A 21,934-nucleotide genomic window follows, 5' to 3' on the forward strand; every position below is an offset into this window, starting at 1 on the left:
GGGGCCTGGGCCTGGGCCAGGGGACCCCGACGAGCAGTACGACTTCCTGTTCAAGCTGGTGCTGGTGGGCGACGCGAGCGTGGGCAAGACGTGCGTGGTGCAGCGCTTCAAGACGGGCGCCTTCTCTGAGCGCCAGGGCAGCACCATCGGCGTGGACTTCACCATGAAGACGCTGGAGATCCAGGGCAAGCGGGTCAAGGTGGGCCGGGCGGGGACGGGGACAGACCCTTCCCAGCCCCCTCGCGGCCTCCACACCCGGAGAGCAGCTGGCGGGGGCAAGCGGGGACCAGGAAGTGGCGGCTTCTGAGGCTCGAGGGCCGAAAGTTTCTGCCCGAATTTCCGGCCTGGCCACGCCTCCTCCAGCGCAGCTTTGTGGCCCGGAGGGCTGTGGCGGAACTTTCCTCGTCCCCTCCCCGCCGGCCCGATCCGTCCCAGAACTCGGCGGATCCGGAAGGGGGGGAGTGGGCCGAGCTCGGCCACCCAAAGGGCCGGCTGGATGTGGCTGCCACCGTGTCCCGCAGCGGCTGGATGAGTGACAGACACGGTGAATGAAATCGAGGTGCCAGCCCCCGCGACGCAGCAGCAGGCCGGACCAGGACCTGGCACTGCCGGTTCTGGGCTGCACTCTGCAGATGCATGGCTCCAAGTTCGCGGGTCTCAGGACGACCCTGGATTGCTCAGGGAAGGAGCTGTCGCTGTCGCTATTGTTTCCCACAAGTGGGAGTCGCTTTGGTGACTCTGCCTATTTGGGTGCTGCAGGTCTGCTGGTGATTGCCTTTGGCTGGGGTAGTTAGCTCTTTGTTTCTGTAAAATTGGGATAATTCCCGGGGTGTTGCCTCCCTCCTGCCCTACTGTGGAGGAAAAGTAAGTCATCAACCTTTATAGGACGGTAGGGCTTCTAGAGTAGACTACTGGGGAACCAGGAACTCCTTCCTCCTGCAGTCTTTGGTTGCAGGTTACTTTGGTCTACACAAGGTAAACAAAGGCAGGTTGCAGGAGTCATTTGGGGACCACACCTTTTGGAGCAGGTGGCAGGGAAGGGCAACTATGGGTGGAGTGTACCCACGATTGATCCTGTGCCCTGGGGCGATGCCAGCAGCCACACTGAAAGAGCAGTGGAAAACGGGCGCCCATGAAAAACAAGAGCCCTGCAAAGCAGCTGGCTGTGCCCACAGTCTTTGTGGTGTCCCTGTGCTGTTGGTGGACAGAGAGGGGGCAGGGCTCTTGTTTACCTGTCCAGATAACAAGTGTGGCCTACGGAGCTGGGTGGACTGTGCACCCGGCACAGGTTATGTAATGCAGGTCCAACAGTTCATTGTTTCTTTTTCTCTGTCACCTCTAGATTGCCAGTCTTAGGAAGTGGCCTGATGGTGCTGTGTAAAAGCCCAGGCACCACTCAGAGCTATAGCAGCTGCCCTTCTGGGGAGGCTGCTGTGAGCCAGCTGTTGTACATTGTCTTCCACTCACTGGAAGGCATTCTGATTATAATAATGATACATATATTTTTCCTTTTGGTACTGGGAATTGAACTCAGGGCCTTGTGCTTGCTAGGCAGGTGTTGCATCACTGAGCTAAATCCCAGGCCCATGATAATTTTTTTTTTTTTTTTTTTTGTACCAGGGATTGAACTCGGGTCTTTGTGCTTGCAAGGCAGGCCACCAAACCACTGAGCTAAATCCCCAGCCCCCATGATAATTTTTTTTAATACTAGGGATTGAACCTAGGACCTCAAAAATGCTGGGCACGTGCACTGCCATTAAGCTACAAAACCCCCGGCCCAAAGGGAATTATTACCCTTGGTTGATTGTGCTCAGGCTTGCCTCAGACACAGCCAGGAAACATTCTGAGGAGTTTTTGTGACTCCAGAGCCCTGAGCTTTTTACCCTCCAGCAGACTGGAGATAGGATGAATTGTTTGCAGAAGGAAAGCCTTCAGCAGTAATTTCCCTCCTCATTTTACAGTAGGGGAACCCTGAACCCCACCTGGAGAGGCTGGGAGTTAACTCAGCAGTGGACATTGTGGGAACCCCATCTTTCACCTTGGGAAAGCAGGGTCCTAGGGTCCTGTTAGCTCAGCATGAGTGAGTCGTGTTCCCCTCCTAGAGTCTGTTTCCTCATCTATTATAAAAGTATCTTGGAGGGGTCTTCACTCTTCATATGATTGCGTGTGTGTGTGTGTGTGTGTGTGTGTGTGTATGTTACTGGGGATTGAAACCAAGGTACTATACCACTACCACTTGCGGTGTAGTTGAGCCTGGCCTCATGGCGATCTTCCTGAGTGTTGGAATTATAGGTGTGTGTCCAGCCTTTATTTTTTATTGTGAGATAGGGTCTTGATAAGTTGCCCAAGCTAGACTTAAATTTGCTATCTTCTTGCACTGTGATTTTCTTTTTTTAAAATCATTTGTCTCAGGCTGTGTCTGAGGGTCCTCAAGGCTGAAATAAGGAACTCAACCCTCTCATTTACAATAGGTAGGTGGGTTCCCTGACTCCTGTCATGGAAATAGAATTTTCAGGACACAGCAGTAAAAGAGGCTTGAGAAGTGTTTATTAGGGGGAGATAGAGGACACTTTTAAGAAGGTAGTGCAGATGTTCAAGGAAATGAGGCAAATACAGTCAGGAACTGGGGATCTTTTGTGTGTTTCAGGAGGTGGAAATCTGGAATTCGATAATCTCTCACTTTAGTCTTGGTGGATAGGAGAGGATGGCCCACCCCTAGTGAGATAAGGGTCTGTTCCTAGGGGAAGTTCCCAAAGGGTGGCCTTTCATGAGTGAGTGAGGACCCTTTGTAAGTAAAAGGGAATGAGCAGACCCGAAAGGGATTTGCCTAGGTTTGTTGATTTGGGAGAAGGAAAAAAAGTAAATAAACTGGGCCTGTGTTCAGAAACTGCAGTTTTGCTTTAAAGTACAATTTATTTATTTATTTTCCCTGTACCAGGAATTGAACTTAGGACCTTGCTTGCACTTGCCAGGCAGGCTTGGTGCTGCTGAGTTGCATCCTCAGCCGAAAAGTACAATTTTTAAAATCTCTATTTGCTTGTCTCCTTTTTACCTAGCTTTATTTCTTCTATTCTATCTCAATTTCATTAAGGTTTAATTTGCACACAGTAGACTGCTCATTTTGAGTGTGCAAATCTATGAATTTGACAGATACATACAGATGTGTAACTTCCACCATGATCAGGAGAGAGCGGATAGTTTCATCAGCCGAGAAAGTACCTGTTTTTTTTTGTAGCCAGTTCCCTTTTTTAACCGCATCTCCTGGCAACCACTCATCTGTTTCTGTACTTTAGTTTCAACAACATGATTTTAGCTGGGATCTTCTTTTTTTTTTTTTTTTTTTTTTTTTTTTTTGTGATAGGATCTCACTATGTATCCCAGGCTGCCTTGAACTCACTATGTAGCCCAGTCTGGCCTTGAACTTGCAGGCTGCAGCAGGAGAGTCTCTGAGTTCAAAGCTAGCCTAGGCTACATAGGGAGACTCTGTTTTAAAACAAAACAAAATACTTTTTTTTTATTTGTTTGTTTTTGTTTTTTTTTTTGAGACAGGGTCTCACTGTGTAGTTGAGACTGACTTGGAACTCACTATGTAGCCTAGGCTGGTCTCGAACTCACAGCAATCCTCCTGCCTCAGCCTTCTGAGTGCTGGGATTACAGGTGTGCGCCACCATGCCCAGCCAACAAAATACTTGTTTGCAGTGCTGGGGATGGAACCCAGAGACTCACACACACTAGGCAAGCTCTACATCTGAGTGCATCTCTAGCTCTTTTTACTTTTTTTTTGTTGTTTTTTGAGACAGGGTCTCACTATGTAGTGAGACTGACCTGGAACTCACTATGTAGCTCAGGCTGGTCTCGAACTCACAGCAATCCTCCTGCCTCAGCCTCCCAAATGCTGGGATTACAGGTGTGCGCCACCACACTTGCTCGGCCATGGAAGTCTTATTAAGTTGCCCAACATGACCTTGAACTTGGGTTCCTCCTGCTGTAGTCTTCTGAGTAGAGGGTTACGGCTTTTATCACCATACCCAGTTCTTAGCTTGTTTTTGAATGGATAATCCATTCATATGATTCAAGTCAAATTTCAAAGACTTAAAGGAATATACTATATAAGAGCTGGGCATGGTGTACATACCTGTAATCCCAGCGCTTGGGAAGTTGAGGCAGGAGGATCACTTCAAGTTCCAGTCCAGCCTGGGCTACATAGTGAGTTCAAAGACAGTCTGAACTACCTAGTGAGACTCTGTCTCAAAACACAAAAACAAAAAAAGAAAAAAAAGGACATATAGGAAACTGTTTCCCTTCTACCTTTGTCCCTCAAGCTACGTAATATCCTCTAAGTAGAAGCAATCAGTATTGCAAATTTCTTCTTTATCCTGAAAGATAAGGATTTCTTATGCTTAGATAAGACCAAAAATGTATAATGTTGAGCCAGGGATTTCACTCAGTGGTGCTACTGCCTGCCTCGCAAGTGTAAGGTCCTGAGTTTGATCTCCGGTACCAAACCAAACCAAACCAAAACAAAAACAAAAAAACAAAAGAAAAAAAAAACCCAAATCCCCCCAAAACAAAAATGTATAATACAAACCAATACAAGGCCTGGTTTCGTTATTGTTCTTCTTAACACTTTCCTCCCAAGATGACAGGGGTTGTCTGAGTTAGCCTGTCTCTACCTCTTCCTTCTCACTACACTGTCCCCCAGGAAATCTCAGCTGCTTCTAAATCCTTGAAACACTCTAATTGGCTCTTGTCTTCCCTCTTATCTGGGACAGACAAAGGTCTGTTATATAAAGTGGGTTTTGCAGCTCACTAGACACACTTCCTTGAGTGCATTGTCGAGGTCGGCCTTGTCTGCATCCCACCCCTTTCTTCATTGTTACTTATTGGAGATGCTGCCAGGTCTCTGCTGCAGAGAGGTAGTCTGTGCCCTTGGGCCCAGCCCTCCAGATTGCAAGACCTTTAGCCTTGGTCAGTTGCCCTTGGCCTAGAAGTCATTTTTGTTTTTCTAGCAGCTCCTGGCATCTCCCAGAGAAGGGAGCAGGGAAGGCTAAAAGGAACATTTTCCCCTTTTTTAATGTCTGGGTTTGAATCCAGAGTCTTGTGCATGTTAGTCAAGCACTCTACCATGAGCTCCATCCCCGGCCCAGAAATGTTGCTGTTGATGTTTTAGTTGTACCTTCTCAGTTCTTCCTATCAAGGGTCTGGTTTTGCTCCTGTATGTTTTCTATTTGGATAAAATCAGTTTGACTTTTTATTCTTGATCAGAAATAGCAAAAAGGGGCCTGGGATTTAGCTCAGTGGCACGGTGCCTGCCTTGCAAGTACAAGGTCTTGAATTTGATCCTCAGTACCCACCCACCCCCATAGAAAAGAAAGAAATAGCAAAAAGAGTGTTAGATAAGAGAAGTTCTGGGCCATGCTGATTTTTTCTAAAGGAATCTGCTCTTCATCCTGGTTGCAAAATAAACCTTGCCTCCTGAGACTTCTTAGCACCTGGGCAGACAGTGGGAAGAAAACCCACCTCTAAGCTGCAGACACTAGGTTCGAACCTTGGCTCTGCCGAGTGTTTCCTTGGGCATGTGATGCCACCTTTCCCAGTCCATTTCTTCTCCAAACTCTAGCCCAGTGAGTCATTGGCACCTAGGTGATAGTCTGTAACCACCTGGGGAGGCAGGAAACTGGTATTCTCAGCCTACCTGTTGGGTGACCAGAGCCGGTCACTCACTGCTCTGGTGCCTGTCACTGAAGAGGGGAGAGTTGTGCCAGTGTTACCTGTCCTGAGGAAGGAAGAGCAGAAGGTGGTCCCCGAGGGTTGTCTTAGCACTGGAGGGGACTTGAGTAGGCATCATTCAGTATAGGCACTCAGGCTATCCCCTGTCTCCCATCCTCTGATGCAGGCCTTTCCTTGGGTGCCTTGAGCATTCAAATTCTTCCAGCTCCTTGGTAAAAGCAGCCCTCTCTCACAAAAGTATATCTTGTCCATTTTCACCACTTTGCTTGGGCATTGTTCTGTTTGATCCTTGTGGCCACTGTGGAGGAGATGTCCCCATTGTCCAGAGGAGGACAGGAAGGCCTGTATGTGTGAAAGAGTGTGATGAGGCTTCATCCTCCTTGCTGTGTTGTGACATCTACCATCCCCTCAGACATATACAGACCAGCCAACTAAGAGAGAGGTTGGGCCTAGTTTAAATCTAGGTCATCACGGATCCTTGAATTTTATGTTTTGATTAGCAGTATGATATCAACATTGTAATGTCGAGTATGTATTAGACACATGAACAGATCCTTACCAATTTAGATTAACTGGGGGAAGTGTTGGAAATGACACCTGCTAGAGAAAAGCCTATCTTCTGGACTGCCCTATGGAATGCTGATTTATTGTTCATATTGCAGCAGAAACCAGTCATCCTGCTAGACAAGGGACCTCCCTAACCTTGTAGTTCCTGAGAAAGGTCCATTTGTCATTTTTATTTTATTTTATCATTTTATTTTTTGGGACAAGGTCTCACTAGTCTCACTGAGCAGCCTTTGCTGGCCTCAAACATGCAGTAATCTTTCTGCCTTAGCTTCCTAAATGCTGGAATGACAGGCCTTCACCACCACCACTTTTTTCATTTGTCTTTAAGAGCCCTGTCTAGATAAGATTCAGAATGTTCCCCTCTCTTGATTGCACCACTGTGGACTGCAAACCTCCTATTCCTGAACGGAGAGGAGGCAAACCTATTTCAGGAGTTGTGTGAATGCTGGTTCGCTCAGGAGCAAGTGCAGTGACTGTCCCACACATGGACTGTTAGGTCTCATTGCTCAGGAGACTGGGGTGGAAGGATCATTGGAATCCAGGAGTTCCAGACCAGCCTGGACAACATAGTGAGACCCTGTCTCAAAAACAAAACAGAGCAAAACAAATGAGGGGTGTGACCAGAAAGTAGTTATGTGCCTGGATTTTTAAAATCACCTATAGAGTGGGGACAAACCCCTGGTGTGCATGCTTATAGCCATTTGTTACAATTAAAAGCTCTAAAAGGTTCACCATCACTGATAGAAATTCAGTATGTGGATGATTGCTGTTCATTTCAGAGTTGTCTTCCTGAGAACTTAGATTTTCTGAGTGTCACTCTTTATTCAGAATCTGTTTTGGAACCCACTGTTTTTTCTTTTGACTGGTCCTTCAGGATTGGATTTGGTGAGGAAGAAGAGTTCCTGGGTTCCATCTCCAGCATTGATAAGTAAATAAATACACACATAGTGACCGTGGGGCTTCTCCTTAGTCTGGGGACTTACCTACGTCCTGAAGGCAGCTTCACATGCATTGGGTAGTAAAGGCCACGGCAGTAGGCATGTTGCCTCCTCAGGTGACTGCTTTCTGCAGGAGTAAAGTGTGTTGAGAGACCTATCAGTTTGGTCTCTAGCTAACTTGACAAAATGCCCGAGAAAATCAACTCAGGAGGAAAGGTTTGTCTGAGTTTCAGACCATGGTCACATTGCCAGTGGTGGCACAGCACATTATGGCAGTGGGAGCCTGTGGAAGAGGAAGCCTGTTCACCATATGATGGCCAGGAAGTATAAAGAGGAAGGGATTAGGGTTCTAGTTCCCCTTTAGAGGTAAACCCTAGTGACCTGACTTCCTTCCATGAGGCCCTGCCCCACCCATTAGCACTGGGCTGGACAATGTCTAGGCCTTTCAAAGAAGGGTCTTTGGGGGGCTTTTTCCTGGCTCCAGAAAGCCTTCATTCTCTGAAAAAATTCCATCATGTCAAGTGAGTCAGGTAATCCCCATACTTGCCATTTTTGAGGTTTTTTTTTTTTTTGAACCAGGGATTGAACTCAGGACTTTGCACTTGCCACGCAGGTGCAGCACCACTGAGCTAAATCCCCAGCCTGTACCTGCCATTTTTAATGTGTGAAAATTAGGTGTGTATGTGTATGTATGTGCTGGGGATTGTGCTAAGCACACACCAACACTGAGCTACTCCCCAGCCCCCAAATTATTTTTACAACTAAAACTATTGTTTGCACAGTTTCCAATGAAAACCTGAGTTATTTCCCCTTGAGTTTAACTATATGTGGGTAATAGGAGGTGATTTCATCACCAAAAGATGGATCATATTTCCAGAATAAGCAACAACTTATTAGCTATGAATTCTTAGCTTCTGTCATGTTTGTATTATGATAAAATATACAGAAAAAGTCAATTTTAGGAAATGTGTGAAAATTCTATGAAATACATTAAAAAATTACACAGAAAAAATTTTTATTATTAAAATGCTAGGGTGCATCCCTCAGCATAAACTCTTATTCTACTTTTCTTTGGGGTTTTTCCCAAAATTCTTCCTAAACAGTGTTGGCTGTGTGTGTGGGAGTGGGGGAGCCTCTTCTAAGCAGGTGGGATCCCTGGGTCCTATGATGGTTGCCTGACTCTGCAGGCTCTGCCCAGCCAGGGGGCTCCAAGGAGATGTGTGTGGATTCCAATGCAGAGCACTGGGTAAGTGAAATGAGTGTGTGGTGGGCATGGGAGGGAGCTGGGTGGGGTCCCCTGGCTCTGGAGGAGAGAGGTGATGGTTGGGGGCCCCCTGTGTGTCAGGTTGGCTTTGGGCCAGTTTACTGGGATTGTGCACACACATGTACATCAGCAGGTTATTCCTGCCTAAAGTAGCACTCTGTCAATAAGTTCTTTTCCCTCCCTCCCTCCGTCCTTTCTTCCCTCCCTCCCTCCCTCTTCTCTTTCTCCCTCCTTCCCTCCTTCCTTTTTTCATAGTACTGGGGATTGAACCTAGGGGCTTTGTACTGAGCCTCCTTTCCCTTTTACATTTTTTGAATTTTGGGACAGGGTCTCACCAAATTCCTAAATTACCCAAACAGTGCTTGAATTTACTATCCTGCCTCATCCTCGCAGAGTGCTGGGGTTACAGAGAGGCACCAAAATGCTTGGCTTGAAAAAATTATTATTTTTTTTATTTTTTAACAAAGAATGCAATTTATTAAGAGCTTGATAGACAGAAGGGACAGAAGCCTGTCTTGGTAAGCAGCAACACAGGATTCCTAGAGAAAAAAATTATTTCTTATGTTTTAAAATCTTATTGTCTAGATGTGGGATAGTTTTTCATTAGATCTGAAATTAATCGGTATGATCAATGTGAGAATTTATCTTTCTACAGCTCAATGACATTTTGAAATAGCTGCTTGATTACCTCTTTCTTTCTCTCTCCCTCCCTCCCTCTCTCTGTCTCTCTGTCTCTCTCTCTCTCTCTCTGAGACCGGGTCTTGCTATGCAGTTCAGGCTGTCCTTCATCTCACTATGTAGCTCAGGCTGGCCTCAAACTGGCAGCGATCTTCCTGCCTCAGCCTCCCGGATGTTGGGATTACAGGCAAGTGACATCATACCTGGTATGATTACCTCTTTCTTGTCATTCTCTCAGTTCTCTCTTCTGAGAGAGAGAGAGACAGACAGACAGACAGACAGACAGACAGACAGGAGCTGGAATTTAGACATGTGTTCCCTTACCTTTTCTTCTATCTTTTTTTTCTTCATATTGAGGATGGACCCAGGGTCTTACAGGTGTTAACCAAGTGCCCTCCTACTTATCCACACCCCTAGCACCTCGGTTCTGTAAAATTTGAAATTAAATTGGAGGCATCATACTTGATTCCTAAATACCTCAATATGAAAATTTTTTGGGGGGATACTAGAGATCGAACTCAGGACCTTGTGCTTGTGAGGCAAGGGTGCTGCCATTGACCTAAATCCTGGGCCTGAAAATTGTAAGATTAAAGATTATATGAAAAAGTATAATTTGGGGTTGTGGTGCATGCCTGTAATCCCAGTATTTAAGAGGACGAGTCAGGAGAATTACTGCAAGTTTGAGGCCAGCCTATGCTACATAGTGAGTTCAAGGCCAGCCTGATAGCGAGATCCTGTCTTAAAAAATCTAAATCTAAAAAACAAAAATTAAAAACAAAAAGCAACAACAAAAGAAGAATAAGTAGAAGAGATTTGGCTCAGTGTTAAAGTACTTATCTAGCAAGTCATGACCCTGGGTTCAATCCCCAGTACCAAAAAAAACCCCACCATGATTACAACTAAGCATATTGGGTTTTATTTTTCATAGAATCTATTGTCCAGTTCGCTTTTAGGTTTTCTCAACCATATTAGTCAGCTTTTCATCACCGGGACACAATGTTCAACACCTACATTTTAAAGAAGGAGAGGTATATTTTGGCTCCTGATTTCAGAGGTTCGGTCCACAATTGACTGGCTCTGAGAAATGTCATGGCAGAAGTATCTGGTAGAGGAAAGCTGCTCACTTCATGGCAGCTAGGAAGCAGAATAGGGGAATTATGCCACTGAGAAGAGGCCAAGGACCAGATATGGGACCCAAGATTATGCCTACTTGATGCCTCCATACTACTCTGCTTTACTAATCCCTTAGGTGGTTCTAAAGCCAATCACCTTGAGAGTTCAGCTAAATTGTCAAATTTCAACCCTTGCTAACTTGACACCCAAAGACATGTCTTTAACTCATACTTACTCTCCAAATATAGGCAATAATGTCATAATTCTGCCTAATATCATGTAGTATCATTTTTGCAAATAAAAATGCAATAATGTGCTCCCCAAAGGCTCAACAGTTCCAGCATTGCTTAAAAGTCCCAGTCCAGAGCCAGGTGTGGTGGTGCACACCTGTAATCCCAGCACTTGGGAGGCTGAGACAGGAGGATCACCTGGAGTTTGGGGCCAGGTTGGGCTATATAGTGAGTTCAGGCCAGCCTGAACTGTAAAGGGATACCCTGCATGAAAAAACAAACAAACAAACTTACAACAAAAGCCCCAGACCAAAGTCTCCTCTAAAACTTAAGGCAAAGTCAATTTTGAATCTCTGTAACAAAAAGCAAGTTACATAATCCCAACATACGATGCATAGTGTAAAAGGAAGCAATAGGAGGATGGAAAAATATAGGAGCAAAGCAAGACTGAAACCCCGTAGGGCAAACATTAAGTCCCATAGGTCCATGTCCAGTGTCCAGAACACAGAGTGGTGAGATAAAAGTTCCAAAGGGCTTGGGTGGCCCCATTGCATGGTTGCAGCCCTCCCAGCTTTTCTTAGGCTGGTTCTGCTTGATGCAGCTTTCTTCAGCGGACAGTCCACATTCCTGGCGTCTCCAACTTCCTAGGGTCTCCACTTCATCTTCAGCTTCATTCCCACAGCTTTGTGCATCCTTGTCCCAGGACCTAGTCTCTAAGGTCTTTTGAAATCTGGTGGAAGCCTCCATGACCCTACAACTCTAGCATTCTATATTGCTAAAAACTCAACATTATGTACATAAAGGCAAGGTTTATCATCAGCTCAAGCAGTATTAGCCAGGCCTTCTTCTACCATGGCTGTAGTAGCCTTGGAATGCCTAGATAGCTGAACACAGTTAAATGAATCCTGCAGAACCAATTCCCTAGGTAGCCTGCCTTCACTGAGGGTCTCGGGGACTCTTCTCAAGTGAAAGGTTGATACCTTTGTACCTTGGAACCTGTGATGGGTGGATGGGGGTCTTGCTAATTTCTTTCTTCTTTCTGTTTTTTATTATTATTTTTTTTGTGTGTGTGAGACAAGGTCTCACTATGTATACCAGGCTGGCCTTGAACTTGGTGCAGTCCTCCTACCTCAGGTTTCTGAGTGCTGGGATTATAGGCATGCACCACCACACCTGGCCTGGGGTCTTGCAAATCCATCCTTCCTTTCTCTTTCTTGACCCCCCCATATAATTAAGAAGCCAGAACTTATTAAACCCTAAAATATGAACGGGTCTTGCTATTTCTGAGGTTCCCCACATGCATCTTTTTTCTTGCCTTGTTCAAAGTACTTGGACCCTGTGCTTGCAATGCAGATGGTGCCACTGACTGAGCTAAATCTCCAGCCATACTTGGTTTCTTTTCTTTTTGGTACTGGGGATCAAACTCAGGACCTTGTGCTTGCAAGGCAGGCAGCGGAATCACTGAGCTAAATCTCCATCCAAGTTGGTTTCTTTTTAATGGCACTAATCTCTTCAGCAATCACACCTCCTTTGGTCTCAGTGGTTGAACTCATAAGGTTCTTTCAGGCCAAAATTTGACTTTTTCCAGTCATTCTGCCATATTGTTTTCTCCCAGTTCCTGCTGTAAGTCTGACTAAAGGCTGCCAGCAGTACCCAGGCCACAGTCTGAATGTTAGGCTGCCTTGTAATTTCCTTCACCAGATGAATTAGTCTTTCACCTTTAAACTCGGCCTCCTGCAAAATCTCAGAACATGGGCAAAATGTAGACAAGTTCTTTGCCAGAATATGTAACACAGATGGCCTCTAGTCCAGTTCCTGGTGAAGGCTTCATTCCCATCTGAAATCTCCTGAGTCTGATCTTTACTGTCTGCATTCCTATCAGCATTCTAGTCAGTTCTGAGTTCTGACCAGAACCGCCAGTCAGGCTCTGCTTACAGCATTCTAGGGCTTCTCTAGCCCGCATCTCCAAACCTTTCCAAATTCTTCCTACAGACCAGTTCGAAAGGCTACTGAGCACATGGCCAGGTATAGTCGCAGCAACAAACCCTGCTTCTCTAGTACCAGTTTTCTTTATGAATCAGCTTTTCATCACTGGGATGCATTGCCTGATATCACAACTTAAAGGAACAGAGGGATATTTTATATTTGTTTTTCACACTATTTTTTTTGTTTTTTGAGACAGGGTCTCACTGTGTAGTTGAGACTGACCTGGAACTCACTATGTAGCTCAGGCTGGTCTCAAACTCACAGCAATCCTCCTGCCTCAGCCTCCTGAGTACTGGGATTACAGGCATGCGCCACCACACCCAGCTTAATTTTTTAATTAATACTTATTTGCAATACATACTGAATGCATTCATCATGGGCAGTTTGTACATAACCATATTACATCTTAATCCTTTTTACTTCCTTTTCCCTTCCTTCTCGTCTCCCACATCGCCAGATCCTCTTGCCATCTCCACAGAGACTACCTTTACAAGATAAGATTTTGAGTGTTTAATTCTAAATTAAGTTTCAAATGTTAAAGCTTACCAGCCCAAGACCACCAGGAGAATACATAAGGAGCACACACAGGGAGGCACAACATCTCAAGTGGACATGTCAGGATGGTCATGACTGCAGGACAAGTCTTGGAAGGGCTGGTCTGCCTTGGAACTAGGAGAGCTGCCTGAACAGCATTTGACCTTCCGAATATATAAGTACAGAGTTATTTTGGCTCACAGTTTTGGAGAATTCAGTACAGGTTTGGCTGGCTCTGAGTCAGAAATGTGCTGCAAGAGGCCTGGTGGAGGAAAGCTGCTCACCCATTGGCCAGGAAGCAGAGCAGGGAAACAGTACCAAAGAGGAAAGAGCCAGGAACCAGATATAGTACCCTAGATCATGCCTCAGTGACCCACCCAGACACGCCTTGGAAGTGTGCTCTACTGATCCCCAATCAAGTTGATAATCCAGTTTAACTCTCACACCAACTTTCCCTAATTCTGTGTGTATATGTGGTCCTGAGGATGGAACCAGGGCCTGGGTGCTTGCTAGGTAAGTGCTCTACCACTGAGCCACACCTTCAGCTGCCCGAATATCTATTATAGTGTTTTTCCAAGCCCATTCTCCTGTGTTCATACTTTGCTTTTGGTTGTTGTGACCCTTTGTCTGCAAGTCCAGACAAACCTCACTTTTTTTAAAGTTATAGTATCTTATTGTGTTTCCCTGGCCTGTCCTGCCTCAGCTTCCTAGATCACTGAAACTATAGCACATACTATTGTGCCTGGCTTTTAACTTTTTAAATATATGTTATTTTTTTGAGTCAGGATCTCTGTGTAGTTCACGCCCAAGCTGGTGATCCTCTTGTCTGTGCTTCCTCAGTACTACGATTACAGGTCTGTACCACTGTACCCAGCTTTTTTTTTTTTTAAAAAAAACAACAATACTGCTTTTTTGTTTTTAAGGAATCACCTTCTGGTTTTGCTTTCTGGTTCTCTTGGTGCCTTTTCACTTACTCCTTTATCCCGTCTATTTTCTGTAAGCTGGAAGGTAAATTTAGAGGGTTCATGAGGCTCAGATTAGGCTGTTTTGGCAAAAATATGCCACAGGTGAAGTGTGCTCGGTCCAGCATCATTCATGACAAGCTGCCTTCTATTTCAGCCCTTCACTGGGAGTGAGGCCACATTTGATCATATCATCAGGGTAGTGTCTTCCAAATTTGTCCACTTTTGTTTGTTTACTCTTTTTTTATTGCCAGGTGCAGTGGTGCATGCCTGTAATCCCAGCTATTCAGGAAGCTAAAGCATGTTCTCAAGTTTGAAGCCAGCCTAGGAAATTTAGTAAGGCCTTGTCTCAAAATAAAACAAAACCAAGGACTAGGGATGTGGCTCAGTGGTAGAGCACCCCTGGGTTCTATCTCTGTACTGGAAAGAAGGAGAAGAAGAGAGAGTAAAGGAGGGAGGAGGAAGAAGAAAAAGATTCCACTTTGCTCTTTCATCTGGGAATGTAGCTCAGTGGTAGAGGACATAACATGCTCCACACCTTGGATTTGATTCCCCATCACCAGGGAAAACAAAAGATCCCTGGCCCAGAGCTGACCTTTTCCGTCTGGAACAGTAGGCAAGTTGAGATGGGTTTAAAAGGGAAGAACTCCTGAAACCTAGAAGGTGCTCTGTTGGGATTAATTATGGTTGTTGGCTAGAGATTACCCAACTGGCACCCTGAGACTTCAGCTCCAACTCAAGGAGATAATTACACTGCAACAGTTCACACTTTGTTCATCCTGTAAGTTCCTGCCTTTTCCCAGGCACCACTGTATGGCCAAAGAGAGAAAGATAAATCAAGGAAGTCCCTGGATTTCTGGGTCACCTCAGGTTGGGGAAACAGATGTGGAAATGAGTACCAAGTGTGTGATGTTAGTGCTGTTGCTGTGGTGACTGGGATTTTTGAGCCTAGCAATGTACCACGTGGCCCCACGAGTATGCTTGCAGGTTTATTGTGGTGATAGCAGCACAGAATGTTGACAGTGAGGACTTTTCCTGCAAAGCAGGGCCCATGTTTGCCATGGCTGTCATGGAAATGTGTGCTGCATGCTAGGGAGGCCCCGAGGAGGCAGTCTGACCTCCCCAGGGCCATGGAGACATGGGTAAGGGACAGAAAGGCTTTGGGGACCTGATCATAGGAGCGCAGGGAGCAGGTGTAATGTTTGCTGAGGTTGGGGAGCGAGACTGAGGACAGACCAGCCTCCTGCAAGGTATCCTCTGCTTTATTCTGAGGTTGGCTGGAAGAGAAGTGGGTAGTTGGTTGAGGCTCCAGCAGGCTGTGTTGCTGGGAGTTGATGAGGTGACTGAGTGGAAGGGACAATAAGGACAGAGGTCTCCAGGTCTGTCGGTGTCCCAAATGTGGCCCACCCTTCTGTGATCAAAGTATTGGGAAGCAGGAAGTGGGGTTTGAGAGGCAGAGAGCTCAGTTTGGGACCTGGTCCCCTGCAGGCTGGCTCTTGGGCTTGAGGATTTTGGGGAAAAGAGAAGGCTTAGATTTTAGGGAGTTATGCAGAGGCTGTGAGGGTGAAAGAAGGCAGAACTTGAATTGTGATTAAGTGCCACTGGCTTGCCAGAAACCTTTCTGGATGGGCACAATTGCTCATACTCCCCTCTTTATCTGGTGCCTGCCTGAACTGGGCTGAGTTGACTTGGCGGCTGCTGTGCCCTGTGTGAGTGTGGTCACTTCATGTTTTCCCCTGGTCCAGAGTGGAGCCTGTGCGTGTGGTTGGGGCAGTGTCAAGGAAGAGGCCAGGTTGTGAAGAACCCACAGCTCTGGTGGCTGCTGGCTTGGAAGACTGTCGGGAGGAAATTCAGATGTCAGAGGCCAGTGTGACTGTCCTCTTTACACAGGTCAGGAGCCCTGGACCTTGGACTCCTCTTCACTCAGCACAGCTACAGAACTAACTTTGAGGAGTAGCATTGTAACAAGGGACAAAGAAAGTCCCTTCTGGTGCTGGATCCTGAGAACCCCATTTAGGGAATGGGAGGGATTTGGGGTGCAGGATGCTGTCCCAAACCCTTGGATCCCTCTGGCAAAGGCTGCATTGAAGCCTACTGTGCTTTGTGTCAGCCAGTGACACTGAGCCACCATGCCCCACTGTTTGCTGTCCACCTGCCTGACCATCCACGTGGGGACTGGGTCTGAGGCTTCCCAGAACACACTGTGTTGACAGTTGCTTATTGTCCTCTTGCCTGGCGGGGCTGGTGTGTGGGCTTGAAGCTTCCTTGGAGATCCCACTGCAGGGGAGGCAGCCAGTGACGGGAGATGTGGAGGATAGGTCACAGCTCCACCTCCTGGTTTGACTCGTGCGTCCCAAGACAGGATAAAAAATATCTCAGGAATTTGTATTTGGGTCAGTCTGATCACTTCAGCATCTATCCAGAGAGCTAACTTTGCCAAGGTTCTTTTCTAAGGTGGAGGAACAGGGAACTTTCCGCTGCCTGTCTTGTTACTCAGGAAAAAGACATCAAATAAATGTCACTTGTATTCCTAACAGGAGGGACAGAGGTGACACAGATGTTGGCACCGACCTTCCCACAGTGTTTTTAACCTCATACATAGGATGTTTTCCCATCAGGGCACCTGGGAGCTCTCGAAGTGTGACCAGCAGCTATGAGATCCAAGAAAGCAGCTTCCAGGACCTGTCATCCATAGAGTCCTATTTGCTGAGCCTGCTCTATGCCAGGCACTGTGCTGGTGGCCAGTGGTGCAGGGAGGTAGAAAGGTGTGGTTCCTGCCAGGTGTGATGATGCATGCTTATGATCCCAGTACTCAGGAGGCTGAGGCAAGAGGATCACCATGAGTTTGTGGCCAGCCTGATCTACATAGTAAGACCCTGTCTCAAAAAAAGGTGGGTGGCCAGGGCTCTACCCCAGTGCTAAGGCCCTAGGTTCAGTTCTCAGTACTAAAATAAAAAAAAAAAAGAAAAAGATGCAATCCCTTACTGATAAGCTGGAGTCACCACTGATAGCCCAAGGCTGACTCCCACTCTGACCCATTTTGTTTGCCCTATGGAAGAGTGATTAGTTGTCTTTGTTTTGTTTTTTTGTTCCAGGCGCAATGTCCTTTCTCTTTACTTTATTAAGAAGAGAGATTTATTTTGGCTCTTTTGATTCTGGGGGTGTAGGGTTATGGGCTGTGTCTGGTGATGGCTTTCTTAATGGTGGAACCTGAAAGGGGTGCAGGGCATCATGTGGGAAAACAAGGAGTATTCATGTACGTGTGCCTGTGTGTGTGTGTGTGTGCGCGTGTGTGCGTGCGCGTGCGCACATGCATGTGCGCGTGCATGTGTGACATCTTTGCATCCCCCAGTATCACCATCTTGCTGGCTTCTGGGTTCCCTGCCTAGTTTTCAGAGCCATCCTAATGTGGGACATGTGACAGGACACTGAAGTGTGCAGCCGTAGAGAGCGCTCAGGTCAGGGACACTTGGCTGCAGCTGTGGAGTCAGGGACAGCTATCATGGGGTCCTGAGGGATATAGAAGATGTGTCCAAAGGCTAAGAATTGTGCATCTGTCCTGTAAAGAAGTGATGGTGGGGATATGGAGACTCAGTGATAGCATAGCTGGGACCTTGCAAAGAAAAGCCCTGTGGAGCTTTGCCAGCCCAGAAATCAAAGACTTGAGTTGCCCACCCAACCTATTTAATTAAACTCACCTGCTTCAGTCTTGCTGCTGGGAAGGGAGGCTGGCACCCTTTCTTGAGTATGTATGCTGGGGAAGCCCTCCCTGTCCTCACTGGGTCTCAGCAGTGCAGGTTCAGGAGATGTCCTGGATTGACTCTGGGTATCAGTAGCCAGAGACTTTCCCTGCAGGTTGTGCAAGATCAGAAGCCTGGCCGGGGAGAGCTGAAGGAGCTGGGGTATGCTCAGGGCATAGTATCAGTCCCATCAGCTGTCCAGATTCTGTGGATGGGTGAGTGCAGAGATTGACAGGATCTTCATGGGGTCTGGGAGCTGTGATTCGGCTGCCATGGAGGAAGCCTGGCTTTGGGTCCAGGCTGCTGGAGATGACCTGTGGATGCTGGGGCGGTGCTGCAGCTTGAGAAGGGGCACAGCAGGGGAAGATGTAGTGAGGACTTAGTGCCTTGGGTTCCCCTCATAGCTGGAATCAGGGTTCTGTTGCTTGGATGCCTTGGCCATGCCTCATCCCCTTCAGAGCCCGGCTGTTTCCTCTCTGCAGGCCTCAGGGAGCGTGACAGTGATACTGCAGGGACTTCTGCCCAATCCACATCTCAGAGCCTCTGATCCTAGGCCTGTCCTCTGCTATTGAAGGCTTGCAGTGCCTCCTGGCTGGGGTGTCCAACCATCTTGCCTAACACTTGGCACCTGCCTCCCTTGGGTGCTTCCTTGGGGAGTAGGGGTCTCTCCTGGTGTGGTTTCGCCATCCTCTTAGAATGCAGTAGGCATTGGGACTGTAGTGAGGAGCTTGTCATTAAACCTCAGGCAGCCCCATGAAACCATTCACCCAGCACCCGGAGTGACAATTTTAATGAGTCTACATTTTTGGAGATGCGGATGGAGCCCAGGACCTTGGGCATGTTAAGCATGTGCTCTACCCCTGAACTGTATTCCCCAGGAGTGTTGTCTCTGCCTGGGCCTCCCCTAGAAAATGGCCTGAGCAAGGACTTTGGTGCAGGACACGTGCTCTGGGGATGCTGGGGGGTGCTGGTCAGGGCCACATCTTATAGTTGGTTACTGCTATGAGTGGATTTTGACCCTGGCTGGACTCTGGAGGGTGAGGGATATGTCTCACAGTTGCCCCTCTGAGGGGTAAAGAGGCTTTTGCCCTCTATGCTTTGTTGGTCATAGGGATCCCAAGTGGCCAGCCCTGCCTGTCTGGGTTGTGAAGGCATGAGTGCCAGGTGGCTTCTAGCAGACTTCAGTACTCCAGGGCTAAGTGAAGCCTGAGTGGCAGGGGTTGCCTGTGCGATGCTGGGTGCTGCAGCATGGCTGGAGATTAGGGGCCTTGATAGAGTGGCCTACTTCAGATGTCCACAGCTTTTCATTGTCATGATAGTAGAATCCACGTGAGATCCCACATGCTCTGGCCTCAGCCTGCTCCCTGACACATCTCCTTCATGCCCATCTGTTGACTGCCCTCTCTGTGTCTCACATGTGTTCAGCTTTTTCCTAACTGTGGGCCTGGCATTCTTCCTGCTGCCTGGGCACTGCCCTTTGATTGCTTCCTCATCATCTAGGCCTCTGTGCAGATGTCACCTTCCAGGACATCCCTGGTCACATAGGCAGGCTTTGTTGCCTTTGGAGTGCTGGGCACCCTCTACCTGCTCAAAATATCTCTCTGTGTATTTGTCCACCTGCCTCTCCTACAATAGACGATGTTTGTACCTCATTCCCTGCGACATTCCCAGTTTCTAGAACAGAGGCTGAGATGTGGTAGGAGCTCAGTACAGTGAACAACCAGGGAGCCAGGTGTGGTAGCACACTCTGGGAGGCTGAGGCAGGAAGATCCTGAGGGCTGTTCCAGCCCAGCCTGGGTAACTTAGCAACTTAGCAAGACCTTATCTCAAAATAAAAAATAAAAAGGGATGGATGGTAGCTCACTGTGAAGGCCCCTATACTACAAAAAAAAAAAAAAAGCAACTCATTCACACAGGCAATATAGTTTTCTTTTGTTACTGTATGTATTATACTTGGCATATATTAAAAACATTACTGGATACAAAATTGTAATAGCTCAAGAAATATTGTTCCATGGTCGCATTTATCCATGCCACCACTGGTCACTTTGGTTTCATTGTTTGACCTTGCAGCACCTTTATAGCAGATGAAAATGGAAACAAGTTGTAGTTCAGAAGCACAAAGCAGGTAAACAACAGAACAGGGTCACCATCTCAGGAGTGCTGGGCTATAGAGGACCCACACTGTCCTTTTCCTTCTCTTCTAATTTAGGGGCAGGATGGGAGTGTCACAGACCTGGGAAGGGTCTCCTTTCCCAAAATGCCTCTTCCCAATGCCCACAGTGTCCCAAGAACTTGGCTTAGAGTCCTTGGTCTGTAGTTATTTTGTTGGTTTTCCATTTCATTATACTTTATTTTTAGTGTTCGTTTTTATTGTATATCTTTTTAATTGACACTAATTATACATGTTTATGGAGTACGGTGAAGATTTCAGTACATGGGTTTAGTGTGTAAGGATCAGATCATGGTAATTATCTGTCACCTCAGACATTTTTGTCTTAGTGTTGGGAACATACAAAATACTCTGCAAGCAATTTTTAATTGTTTTAAATGAATGGTTGTTAACCATGGTTACCCTCTTGTGCTGTAGTACATTCTACTCTATTCCTCCTGTCCACCTGCCCTCTGCCCGCCCCCCGACTTTGGTAGTAGCTAATCAATTAATGCCTTTCAGTTCTATTCATCTACAGTACTGATTTTTAATATTTTTGGTTATTTATTTTTGAGACAGAGTCTCACTGTGTTGCCCAAGCTGGCTTCCAACTCTTAGGCTTAAGCAATTGATCTGCCTCAGCTGTCTGTGTAGCTAGGGCTACAGGGTTATGTTACTCTGCCCAGTGTGTAACTTTTATTTTAATCACTTAGACCTGTGGCTTAGAGTCATTTGGTTCTAGAAAGCTTGTTACAAGATTTGAGGATACCTAGCCCCACCTCCAGAGTAACCACTTCCAGCTGTTTATTTGATAGGCTTTTTCTGCTTGCTTGTATTGCTTTTTATTCCCTCTCCATTTGTAGGCATAATCCATGGACTTGTTGATTTGGAAGATGAAGGTGGAAAGAACTCTCCACAAGGCTCACTCCTTACTCTGTGTACTGTTTCCTTCCAACAGAGTAGGATGGTGATGTGGGACTACCTCCTTACTTTGCTCACTTTTACTGCCACCACCCTGGTCTTGCTATTGTCTTGGACCTGGATGCTGGCAACTGGTCTGCTCCTCCTGTCCTTGTTCTCTTTGTATCTGCCTCATCCTCAGAGCAGCAGTCAGAGGCATCCCGTTCAGAGACCTGATAGGCCCAAGACTGCATGGTTCCACCTCACCCACTCCCCTGGTTGTTCTGCTCTCTCAACCTGTGCGCATGCTCCTTTTCTCTTTGTCTTCTTTCCATACTCAGCTTCTGGGCTGTCTCGGTTGTGGTGGCCCACTCCCCATTGCTATGACAGAGTCCCTTAGGCACATACTTTATCAGGAAAAGAGGCTGATGCAGCTCATAGTTTTGCATATCTAGGCAGGACACCAGCATCTGCCCTATCCTTATGCTGGTCTCCTTGGGTCCCTTGGCTACATTGTGACCTAGCAAGTGGTGTTAAGCCTGGAATGCTGGTGAGCCTGACAGAAGCTCTAGTGACACAGGGCCTGGAACTGAGGAAGGAGCTGTGCTCCTGCACAGCAAGCAAGCCTTTGTCTCGGGAACCTTTGTGGGGCCTTTACAAGGGCAGCGCCCCCAGTGACCCAGTCCCCTTCCCTACGGACCCAGCCCTTAAAGGCACAGCCACACAGGGCCAAGCTTTTGCCCCATGAGCTCATGGGACACTCAGACTGTGACCACAGTGAGCAGGGCCTTGGCACTTGCTCTCTGTCCCCAGATTGTATGTGCCAGGCCTCTGGGCTTCAGCACATTCTCTGTGGTCACCTGGCCAGGCCACTGCCACCTCCTTGCTGGGGCCATAACCCCAATACCCCACAGCTCTGCCCTGCTTTTTAAAAATTTTTAAATTTAATTTTTTTTTATTAGCACGTGTTCACAGTACATGATGATCACATTCCTCATGGGGAATTGGTGCATATACAGAATACATCTTGGTTCTTTTTGGTTTTCATTCCCTTGCACCTCCCTCCATCTCCTGGTCCCGTTCCCATTTGTGAAACTTCTATCTCCATATTTCCTGTGACATATCTTTTATTTTGCTCTT

General features: G+C 46.9%; 1 protein-coding gene across 4 annotated transcripts in view; it reads left to right on the forward strand.

Annotated features, from left to right (window-relative positions):
• The first annotated feature begins 70 nt into the window (after nt 1-70).
• Nucleotides 71-21,934, forward strand: part of Rab43 (RAB43, member RAS oncogene family) — a 31,003-nt gene continuing 9,139 nt past the window's right edge. For 2 of the 4 annotated variants that reach the window (XM_010617586.1, XM_010617592.1), the window contains exon 1: nt 570-759. In XM_010617586.1, the coding sequence (XP_010615888.1) occupies nt 637-759 (123 nt within the window). In that variant the 5' untranslated portion in view covers nt 570-636. Of the gene's footprint in view, nt 200-569; nt 760-6,559; nt 8,482-21,934 lie in introns of those variants that run through there. The other 2 variants (XM_010617597.2, XM_010617602.2) reach the window with 2 other exon arrangements.

Source organism: Fukomys damarensis, unplaced genomic scaffold, assembly GCF_012274545.1.
Source record: "Fukomys damarensis isolate Sample0158 unplaced genomic scaffold, DMR_v1.0_HiC HiC_scaffold_37, whole genome shotgun sequence".
NCBI lineage: Eukaryota > Metazoa > Chordata > Mammalia > Rodentia > Bathyergidae > Fukomys > Fukomys damarensis.